Source organism: Dunckerocampus dactyliophorus, chromosome 7 (assembly GCF_027744805.1).
Source record: "Dunckerocampus dactyliophorus isolate RoL2022-P2 chromosome 7, RoL_Ddac_1.1, whole genome shotgun sequence".
Taxonomy (NCBI): domain Eukaryota; kingdom Metazoa; phylum Chordata; class Actinopteri; order Syngnathiformes; family Syngnathidae; genus Dunckerocampus; species Dunckerocampus dactyliophorus.
The window spans coordinates 9,164,868-9,175,909 of record NC_072825.1 but is presented as its reverse complement, the minus strand read 5'-3'; the positions used below and the strand labels follow the sequence as shown (position 1 = coordinate 9,175,909).

At 41.4% G+C, this 11,042-nt stretch overlaps 2 protein-coding genes across 3 annotated transcripts; both read left to right on the top strand.

Moving 5' to 3' along the window:
* The first annotated feature begins 3,744 nt into the window (after positions 1–3,744).
* mrpl51 (mitochondrial ribosomal protein L51) lies at positions 3,745–4,812 on the top strand. 2 transcript variants are annotated; one of them, XM_054782954.1, is made up of 4 exons: positions 3,745–3,886; positions 4,069–4,159; positions 4,358–4,465; positions 4,540–4,812. In XM_054782954.1, exons 2-4 carry the CDS (start codon positions 4,069–4,071, stop codon positions 4,734–4,736), a joined length of 396 nt encoding a protein of 131 aa, XP_054638929.1. In that variant the 5' UTR covers positions 3,745–3,886; the 3' UTR covers positions 4,737–4,812. The 2 variants fall into 2 exon arrangements, with proteins under 2 accessions (XP_054638929.1, XP_054638930.1); XM_054782955.1 differs by having other exon boundaries at positions 3,806–3,968.
* An 829-nt stretch (positions 4,813–5,641) lies between these two features.
* Positions 5,642–10,878, top strand: LOC129185633 (synaptobrevin-like). The gene is made up of 5 exons (XM_054782956.1): positions 5,642–6,077; positions 7,366–7,513; positions 7,590–7,748; positions 7,819–7,870; positions 9,663–10,878. Coding segments are annotated over exons 1-5 (378 nt in total). The 5' UTR covers positions 5,642–6,075; the 3' UTR covers positions 9,680–10,878.
* The last annotated feature ends 164 nt before the right edge of the window (positions 10,879–11,042 follow it).

Genomic DNA, 11,042 nt, shown 5'->3' with positions numbered 1-11,042 from the left:
CCAGAAGGTGATCAGACTTTTACAACAAAGCATCAGAACTTTTCCAGGACAAGGACAGTCTTCATATACTCAGACTATACAAACTTCATATACAAATAGCAGGTAAGACAACAAATGTTTTTTACTTATTAAAAAAAATGGGACTTAGAATTATTTGAAAACCAAATTTGGAACCAAACTGTATTAACATAAAAAAAAACAAACTCTAAAGGCATCAGTGCCTCACCGGCCATGAACCTCACTACATGTCATTGGTGAAGGTGCACCTAATGTGGCAAATAAGTGTGTGTCACTTATCCTATGGGGGGGGCTTTCTAGCACAGTGGGAGGGGGAAAAGACCCTCATGTGGAAAGCGCTGAGGCTTTAGGACTTGTGCAAATTTGGCATTTTGATGAATGATACAGTCTAAAGAGCTCGTCAGCGAACGCATCACATCTCCTGGCATTCAACATGTTGACGACACTGAATGTTCCACTGACAGTTCCTGGCAGAGAATGCAGCTCAGACTGAAAAATATTTGAACATTTGGTCATGTCAGCATTTTTGACTGGAGATGTTGCTTGCATTTCTAAAATGACTTCTCCACAAATACTCCATACTACTCCATTACCTGCAGTGCATGCACATACAACAGGTTGTTCATTGCTTGATGTTTGCTTTTTTTTTTTTTACTGTGGAAAAAGTACGCGCGAGGTTATTTCTCATCAGACAATTTTAATTAACTAAATCAGTCATCCACTGCCCACTTCTAAAACAAAGTAATGGAATCTAATCTTTCATTGGGTTTTTCTCATTTAATTTCCACCCACACTCTCATTTTCACCATATTTCAAATAATAACTTGCGGTGCTTGTTACTTTGAAGATGACAAAATATTCCACTGAGGTTTCATTCTGTGTGTGTATATCTGCTGCACGCAACCGAAATATAAATGCAACACTTTTGTTTTTGCGCACATTTTTCATGAGCTGAACTCAGAGATGTAAAACTTTTTTTATGTGCCTATCGCTCTGACATATTGTTCACAAATCTGTCTTAATGTAAATAGTGAGCATTTATCTTTCATGATTTATAATCTATGTACCTCACAGGTGTGGCATATCAAGATGCTGATGAGACAGCATGATTATTGCAGAAGTGTGCCTTAGGCTGGCTACAATAAAAGGATACTCCAAAATGTGCCTGTCTCAAAACCAGTCAGCATCTGGTTTGACCACCATTTGCCTCAAATGCCGTACATGCCATCAGTAAAATGCACATGTGTTTGTTGTCCATAACATACGTGCCTGCCCATACCGTAACCCCACTGCCACCGTGGGCCACTCCATCCACAACACAGGTGCATTTTACTGTATTGATGGCATTTTGAATGCACAGAGACACTGTGACGAGAGCCTGAGGCCCATTGTTGTGTCATTCATCCACAAGCATCACCTCATGTTGCAGCATGATAATGCACGGCCCCATGTTGTGAAGAGCAATTCCTGGCAGCTAAAAACATCCCAGTACTTGCATGGCCAGCATACTCACACAGCATGTCACCCACTGAGCATGTTTGGGATGCTCTGGATGGGTGTATACGGTGTTTAAGGCAAATGGTGGTAATACCAGATACTGACTGGTTTTCGGACCCTTCTGGACAACCCCCGATACAATTAAACAGCACATTTTGGAGTGTCCTTTTATTGTGGCCAACCTAAGCCACACCAAGAATGAAGAATCAAGAATGATGAATGGTCACTACCGCAGATTTAGGCAGATGTGTGAACAATATTTGAGAGATAGGCCTTTTGTGTGCAGAAAAAAATGTGATCTCTGAGTTCATGCTCATGAAAAATGGGATCAAAAACAAGTGTTGCGTTTATATTTTTGTTGAGTATTTTTTTTTTCTGAGTACATTTGTCTCCTCTAGTAAGTCACTTCTATAGATAAAATACCTTTAAAAGTACAAACAGTCTTTCGAGGAAAAGGCTTCTTGAGACGTCATCTGTACTTCTGTGAAGAAGGTGTCGGACGTTTCGCTCCTCATCCGAAGAGCTTCGTCAGCGAACTAATAAGTGCTGGTAGCTTAGGCCTTAAATACAGTAAGAGTGGGCGGAATTGGTGTGCCAACACCCTCCTCCTATTGGTTCGTTACACTAAGCCTGGGCGGAGTAGTGGTATAATCCTATCCTGTTATTAACACCTCCGATAAAAGGGAAGTGTCGCTCCCTGAATTGGGTATGAACGACTCTGATACTGGCTTGTTAGCATCTATACCAACTAGTGCTGAGGGAAAGAAAAAGGAGACACAACATGTCCAGAGGGCGCTCTCAACCTGTGGGTACCCACGGTGGGCTTTTAACAAATGTCAAAAGAAGAGAGTAGGGAAAGAAACCCAAAAGCCCACGGAAGCAAAAAGGACAGGAGTGGTAGTCCCTTATGTAGCGGGGGTCTCCGAAAAACTCCAGAGGATCTTATGGCAACACAAAATTCCTACCTATTTCAAACCAGTAAATACCCTGAGACAAAAATTTGTGCCTCCTAAAGACAAGGCTCCAAACCAGAAACAGAGCAATGTGGTCTATTCCATCCACTGTAAAGATGAGGAATGCAAAGAGCACTACATTGGGGAAACTAAGCAAATGCTCCAAAAAAGGCTTTATCAACATCGCAGGGACAATGCTAGTGGTCCTCAATCAGCAGTACATCTACACCTGAAAGCTACCAATCACTCTTTTCAGGACAGCGAGGTAAAGATTTTGGCCAAAGAAAACAGATGGTTTGAACAGAACCCATCATTGAATCGGAATGGTGGTTTGAGGTTTAATTTGGACCCTGTGTTCAGCAGGTTACTGAGACCAAAACCCACAGCTCTTAGTCTTGCAAATGAGGTGAAGGCAGGGCCGAGCCAGAACAATAGATGCTAACAAGCCAGTATCAGAGTCGTTCATACCCAATTCAGGGAGCGACACTTCCCTTTTATCAGAGGTGTTAATAACAGGATAGGATTATACCACTACTCCGCCCAGGCTTAGTGTAACGAACCAATAGGAGGAGGGTGTTGGCACACCAATTCCGCCCACTCTTACTGTATTTAAGGCCTAAGCTACCAGCACTTATTAGTTCGCTGACGAAGCTCTTCGGATGAGGAGCGAAACGTCCGACACCTTCTTCACAGAAGTACAGATGACGTCTCAAGAAGCCTTTTCCTCGATGGACAACTCCTGTACGACTGAGAGCCTACACAGATACAAACAGTCTTGTTGAATGGATGTACCTCAAGCCATTATCATATACTTTGATACTAAATTTAAATCATAAAAAAATTACCTAACAAAATACAAATTACAATTAGCAGTCAATACAACTTCTAACATGTTTGTTGTGGTGTGTTTAGTTCAGGGGTCACCAACGTGGTGCCCGCGGGCACCAGGTAGCCCACCACGACCACATAAGGTGCCCGCAAGCCTGCTTTTCATTCAGGTTTTCAGCTAATAATGTGAGAACACTAGAAAGAAAAGTATTCTGAAACATAAAATGTGAGTTGTGGATACCACAGCATTTTGTGAATGTTTTGGTAAAACAAGCACATTTGATCTGTTTGGGTTGAAATAAGGTATGAAAATCATTTCTACAAAAATGAGTAGCTCGTGGCCATTTTCATTTTGTAAAAGTAGCTCTCGCAAGAAAAAACGTTGGTGACCCCTGGGTTAGTTGGTTCTGTTTACATCCGGGGAATACGTTGCTCGACGCAATGCATTGTGGGAAACTGCATAAAGATGGCGGCGTCCACATGCATGCAAAATTGTCAATAACGTAGCGTTTCAAGCGGCAATCTTGACTTATTACAATTATTGAAATAAAATATTCAACTGTCTTTTGGCTACAAATAGGCGGAACGAGGTAAATTTTAACACAATGTGACACGTTGGTACCTTTTTACTACGAAGACGAAAGCTAACGTATGCTAGCTGCGACTTAGTGGGTCAGTGTACCGATTAAGCTAAACGACACATTGACACAAAGCGGCATTTTTGGCGACATGATACATTCTAATTGAGTATTAAATTACTGTTTTACAATAGATGTTTGGTCTGGGAGGTTTGCTGCGAGTTGGAGCCTCTCTTTGTCGGTCGACGGGGTCTCTGGTAGATTCAGCGAGAACCTTCTCCACTGGTAGGTAGAGTAAAATAATTCAAAATTACGTTGAACATTTCATGTTTTTAAGGACGGATATACTTGTGGCATAAAGTAAAGTCAGCTTTTACATGCAATTGTAGCTTTTGAGTAAATTGGTATTTCGGCTCACTCGCCAAATGTGTAGAACATTTGCATTATGAGCAAACTGGACATCTGCGCTCCTGACGTTTGCAGGTACAAGCTGCCTCATAAGGATGCACGCCATCCCCAAGCCGAAAGTGGTGGACAGATGGAATGAGAAAAGGAGCATGTTTGGAGTATATGACAATATCGGAATCCTAGGTAAGTGATTTAGAGGTCAATGATCTTTCTAAGTTACTAGATATTCTATACTTAATGTATGCGTGTATCTGCAGGGGATTTTAAAGTCCATCCCAAAGACCTCTTCATCGGCCCTTGCTGGCTGAAGGCGTTCAAAGGCAACGAGCTGCAGCGTATCATTCGGAAGAAGAAGATGGTGGGAGACAGGATGATGACTCTTGATCGGCACAACTTGGAAAAGAGGATCAAATTCCTCTACAGACGTTTTAACCGTACTGGAAAACATCGCTAAGACATGACAAAGGAATCAGACCAGCTTGTGTTTGTTGTTTTGTCTTTTAGAAGTTAAAAACTAGTGTTGACAAGGAGATGTTTCTTGTGTTGTTTTTCCACATTTTATTTAAAAAAGAGGCAATTTAGCACAATCTATATTACAGGGTAACAAAGCATGAAAACCGTCATTTATACTTTTTGGGAGAAAATGTGTGATTTTATGACAATATCCACGCACTTGCCCCTACATTAGGTACACTTGACGAGATCCAATACAAGCGCTGTAATTTTCTATTTTGGTTACTTTTTTAGCTACACGGGATAGTCAAAACATCAGAAACAGCTATCAGGATGGTGCAACACTCTGTCACACAGGAGCTCTTAACTTTTTTACATCAGCTATCACCTCAAAACAATTTCACTTTGCAAATACCACCGTTTTTGCTGCCTCCGCTTACCATCACAGTTTCGTTTCAAACGTGTCGTATGTTTAATACTCTGTCTTTATTTAGAAATAAATCTCTGGTGCACCTGAGTGCCACGAGGTGGAGCCAGCGTACCATCAGTGGTACTCGTAACAGTTGAAATAGGACTGTTCTAACTACAGTACTTGTATAACTGCATTGCATCACACTGCGAGCAGTTACTACCATGTTGGTTAGCTTTTTTTTAGCTAGAAATAGACAAATTAATACATCAATTAGTTAGTGCAGGTGTACCTAAAGTAGTGACCACTGGGTGTACTGTATACATGACAAATGCAAATAGGAAAATCCCAAGCAAAACTGTCGAGTCAACACTCTCATCAGAGGGGACATCCACGCACTGCAGTGACGTCCACGCTCGCCCACCCCACCCCCAGCCTCGCTCCCATCCGAGCTGCAATACAGCAAAGTACTGTATGCATGTGGGGGAGGGGGCGGTGGGGGGGTTTAGTACCGCACTGTGTTTCTGAGTCCAAGTGCGGAAGGAACGGTGGGAGAGGATATAGACGCATTACTGCAGCAGCCCACAGAGGCGTACGCGCGGCACTTCCACACACACGCACACAGGAAAACATTCACGATTTGGGAGATTTGCAGGGTAAAGTGAGCTAATCTGCATCCTTTCAGGAGGAGCTGGATGCTGGGACTGATAGCATCTTCATTTCCTCTTCATCTTTTCACTACTTATTCTTTTTGTGGCCTCATTGCGACACTTTTGAGCCGCTCCACTGCGTCACTTTTCGGAACTCTTCACAGCTTCACGTCCCTTTAAAAATCATTTGTGATTCTTTGGTTTTTGTTTTGCTTCGCTTCAGTGTTGGAATTCAGAACGCCGCCACCTCTGCTGAGTCAGCACGAACAGCTGCATAGACGATGTAAGTTAATGCGGCTGTTTTTTTCATTACCTCAGCATTACAGTCACTGGGTAAAATACTTTTAATGGTTATGTTGTCTCTTTAGTCATTTTTTAAATGTCTCCATGATTTATTGCTGACGCCAGTTAAAAAATAGTGTGACTAAATGGTGCATTGTGATATTGGCTGAACATCAGTGTACATGGTTGATTAATGATGACTGTTTAAAGGGCTGCCTCTTCCTTATAAGGAATAATAACCTAAATAATAACCTATATATACCCAATCGGATATTATGTTATATTATGGTCGTAGTTAAAATATATATAGTAAAAATATATATGGTAATGTAATATTTATTTTACAATATTATTAGAAGCATCATTTATCATATGTTTTCAGCTTTAAAAAAATAAAACAGGCATGCTTTTTTTATTTGTATTATTATAGTATTTTGCATACATCACTGCTGTCCAATGCAATCATCAAATGTTGTGAGACAAAAATATTTATGAAAAAGTCAAATACAAAGGAAGAAAATGCATGCTTTTTATATTTATTTTACTATATTTATTTGTAATGTATTTGTTCTAAATATATTTATTTATACTATTAGTTGGGGTATTTTGCATATCGCCAAAATCTTCAAATTTTGTGAGACAAAAAATATTGCTACCAAACTAAAATGGCAATACATACTTTTCATATACATGTATTTTATTCCAATATCCAATCTAATAATAATAACAAAATCATTCATCCATGAATAAACTCTCAGAACACAGTTTTAGTGCGTGTATTGATGATATATTATGAACAGTTTCAGTATAATTGGTGCCAATCGGGGCAATGGGACTGTACAAGTTTGTCCAAAATATCAGTCATAATATTAAGTAAATGCACAATACAAAATGTGTTTTTTACAAATATAATAATGCCCATTTTGTGCTGTCTGATTATTTAAAAATGTCACTGCATCAAACTGAGAGCTATTTTTAATATTTTGCCCTTTATTCTAACTAAATAAGGTGCCCAAAATATTACAAAGTATGCAGTGCAGTGCAAACCACAACCACAATAATAATAAACATATATGCAACTTGGCATTATTACCTTTGCAAATGCAGAATCGTCTTGCATTGGATATTATCAGATTGTGCAGGTGTACCTAATGAATTGACCAGTGAGCGTGGAGTTGGAGGATTGAATTTGAATTGAGTTATTCAGTGACTGCTTACTGACGATAACTTCCATGCATATTATATCATTTCATTCAGTTTCTGAGTCCCTCTTCCTCCCTTCTTCCTAGGTCCGCCCCAGATGCTGCCGCCCCAGGTGGAGCCCCCGGTGCTCCAGGAGCCCCCGGTGCAGATGGAGCGCCTGCCGGCCCACCCGCCGGACCACCCAACACCTCAAGCAACCGCAGGCTACAGCAGACGCAAGCCCAAGTGGAGGAGGTACGGCACAGAAAGAGTCAAAACCAAGCACTGACACTTCCAATTCTTCATATTTGACAAATGCTTTGTCGTCCAGGTGGTGGACATCATGAGGGTAAACGTGGACAAGGTTCTGGAAAGGGACCAGAAGCTCTCGGAGCTGGATGACAGAGCAGATGCGCTCCAAGCCGGGGCGTCGCAGTTTGAAAGCTGCGCAGCCAAGCTCAAGAACAAGTACTGGTGGAAAAACTGCAAGGTGGGCAACGTTTCAGCGAGGGTCCTTATAACACAAAGGACAAAGTGATGACGTCTTCTTCTCCTTTCAGATGATGATTATGATGGGAATCATTGGAGTCATTGTAGTGGGGATAATATTCTGTGAGTACACCATACTCTTCATTTTTTACTTTTCGTAGCACCAGCGTAGTTCTACTGATGTTCCTTTATACAACCACTGGCTACGTCACTAGGTACACCTGAGATAATAATGCAAGCGTATGTCTAGCCATTCACATCCACACATATGCAAATATCTCTCCATTCACACACACACACACACCTGTATACAGTGTTCCCTTGTTTATCGCGGGGATAGGTTCCCAAAATAAGTCAAAGTAGCCAACTTCATTTTTTTACAACTATCATATACTGTATGTTTTAAGGATGTAAAACCCCTCACCATACACTTTATACACTTTTCTCAGACAGGCAATAACATTTTCTCACATTTATCTCTTGTTTCAACAGTCCAAAAAGTTCAAACCTTTGTTTGAATTTTAATGATCAACCTAAAGGTCGGACATAAGAAATGATTAAGTCACTCACACGTATTTCACTCCTGTGACCGTGCCTTTTCGTCCTGGTGCCGTTCCGCTGTACTGTAGCGTTTTTCTATCCTTGTTAAAGAATATTGCTGCAGTACTACTCCTTTTGCAGTCCTCCTCTTCCGAGCCGAAGATTAATTTACAAGCTAGGAGTAAAGGAAGCTATTTTTGTCAAACAACAGAACCCATCATTGAATCGGAATGGTGGTTTGAGGTTTAATTTGGACCCTGTGTTCAGCAGGTTACTGAGACCAAAACCCACAGCTCTTGGTCTTGCAAATGAGGTGAAGGCAGGGCCGAGCCAGAACAATAGATGCTAACAAGCCAGTATCAGAGTCGTTCATACCCAATTCAGGGAGCGACACTTCCCTTTTATCGTAGGTGTGAATAACAGGATAGGATTATACCACTGCTCCGCCCAGGCTTAGTGTAACGAACCAATAGGAGGAGGGTGTTGGCACACCAATTCCGCCCACTCTTACTGTATTTAAGGCCTAAGCTACCAGCACTTATTAGTTTGCTGACGAAGCTCTTCGGATGAGGAGCGAAACGTCCGACACCTTCTACACAGAAGTACAGATGACGTCTCAAGAAGCCTTTTCCTCGATGGACAACTCCTGTACGACTGAGAGCCTACACAGACACAAGCTAGCAAGCAAGCAAGCTAGCGATGACACAGGAGATACGGCAGGGCGGCACCAAGGAGATTGGTCTACAGCCAATTACAACACAGAAAGCAAAGGGCGGTGCAGACAGACGAGAGAGGGAAGAGCGAGACACTCAACTTCCCACAGTGCAATTCTTCTTAAAGGGCCAGGCTGGGTCTGTAACAGCATTCATACAGTACGCTGTCATAAAAAAAGAAGCACAAAAAAAATCAGCGAATCCGCGAAAGGTGAACCGCGATAGAGCGAGGGAACACTGTAATGTGGACATGTCTGTCCATTCACTCACACACGTACTGCAAATGTCTGTCTGTCCATTCACATACACACTTGGTGTATATATCATTCTACTCACATACACACATAATGCAATTCCTTGTCTGTCCATTCACATACACGTATAATGCAAATATCTATATATCCATTCATACACACATATCATGCACCCATCTGTCCGTCCTTGCACATGCAGCCATCACATATAATATACAGTAAACATATATCTGTCCGTTCTCAGCAAATAAAGGTGCAGTAATAAAGGTGTTGTGTCAGATGAGTATATTCAAAAATGAGTCTTTTGTGTGATTACCGTATTTATGGCTTGTTTAGTGTACTAGGCTATGCTGCATTACCAGGAGGGGGACCATTACACTAATGACTTCCTCTCTCCGCTATTCGCAGTGTACTTCTTCTACTAAGCGCCGCCCACCACTAAAGGTGGATATGGACTTGAGAATGTTATGGGATGGATGACAGAGAGAAAGAGAGAGAAACTTTTTAAAAAATCCAAGCGCTACTCCTCCCGTTCCACCCTCCCCGGAAGCTTCCGGTTGTTTCTGCTCCTCCTCCTTTTGTTTTGGCTTAAATGTTCATCCTGTGATTTTGCAGTCCTTTCTATCTGGGATACTCCAAAGCTTCTTGTTATTGTTGTTAACACTAACTTAGCTCCATTTGTAAAGTGATGAGCCTAACAAAAACACACCATCGTTGTTGCAGCCTACTCATACAAAAGTCTCATCCATTCTCTTTTGTGCGAGTGTATCCGAAACTTGATTTCAGAGGTAACAGTTTATGTGGTACTCCTTCTCGGAGCAAGAGAAAGATGCAGCCACTGAAAGAGACAATCTGCTGCAAACCTGATTTGACTGCTGCGTTGCAATGCAAAGTACAGTAACAGCCATAGACAGATGAATGTGGAAAGTCACACTGATAGTTTTGTCCAGAAGAGATTCAAGCCAGGACTCGACACTTGCTTTTATTCCATTTATAGACCCAGAAATGAACTCTTTCCTGCTTGTAGTTCTTGTGAAGTGTTTTATTGCTTAACTGCGTGTCCCCACATTACACAATAACAGAAAGTAGGCCAAGGTGAGCGGTTTGTTTCCTATTTGCATGGCCAACCTTGTCAGTAGTTTTCTGCCTAACAGCGCCACTTGTGCATCCACGCTTTCTTCATCTAACGACGACTGTACATTTTGCTCTCGTCGGCAGGTTTATGGGCATTTACTGCCCCCCGATCCAATAATAATACACTAATGCTTTTGCAAAGCCACGATGCTCACCAGTGCCAAACACAACTTTGAACTGTTAACATTATGTAGCACTGAGAACTCTAACACGCATTTGTCACAGAAAAGGCGTCAATCTATCCTTGGAGGTTTTTTTGGGGGAGGGGGTTGTTAAGATGATTTATAGAGGCGTTTTTTCATCTATTAGGACGAATTGTGAGTGATTTCTGCACAAACGTAGATATGAAAAAGTCGAATGATATTGTGCAAAAATATGATTTGGGTTACAGATTTACAGAGTGAAAATGCAGAAAAGGTGCAAGTGTTTGCAAGAAGAAATGCATGCCTGTCAATTTTGCTGATGCCAATAAAAGATGTTAACAATGCAACTGTTCTCTGAAATGTGTTATTTTCAACAAACATAACCTTGCTTTTTTTTTAAATTAAAGCTGATATGGTATATAGATGGCCGAGTGGTTAGCATGTTGTGTAACACAGTTCGGCGATCGAGGGGTTCCGGTGTCTGCGTGGGCATCTTTGTGTGGAGTTTACA

Bases quoted from the DNA above. Each gene is read 5' to 3' on its own strand.
- mrpl51 (XM_054782954.1), top strand. From the start codon at position 4,069: ATGTTTGGTCTGGGAGGTTTGCTGCGAGTTGGAGCCTCTCTTTGTCGG. The intron at 4,160-4,357 runs GTAGGTAGAGTA...TGACGTTTGCAG, and splicing joins AGCGAGAACCTTCTCCACTG to GTACAAGCTGCCTCATAAGG. The intron at 4,466-4,539 runs GTAAGTGATTTA...GTGTATCTGCAG, and splicing joins TGACAATATCGGAATCCTAG to GGGATTTTAAAGTCCATCCC.
- LOC129185633 (XM_054782956.1), top strand. The intron at 7,514-7,589 runs GTACGGCACAGA...TTTGTCGTCCAG, and splicing joins CGCAAGCCCAAGTGGAGGAG to GTGGTGGACATCATGAGGGT. The intron at 7,749-7,818 runs GTGGGCAACGTT...TTCTCCTTTCAG, and splicing joins ACTGGTGGAAAAACTGCAAG to ATGATGATTATGATGGGAAT.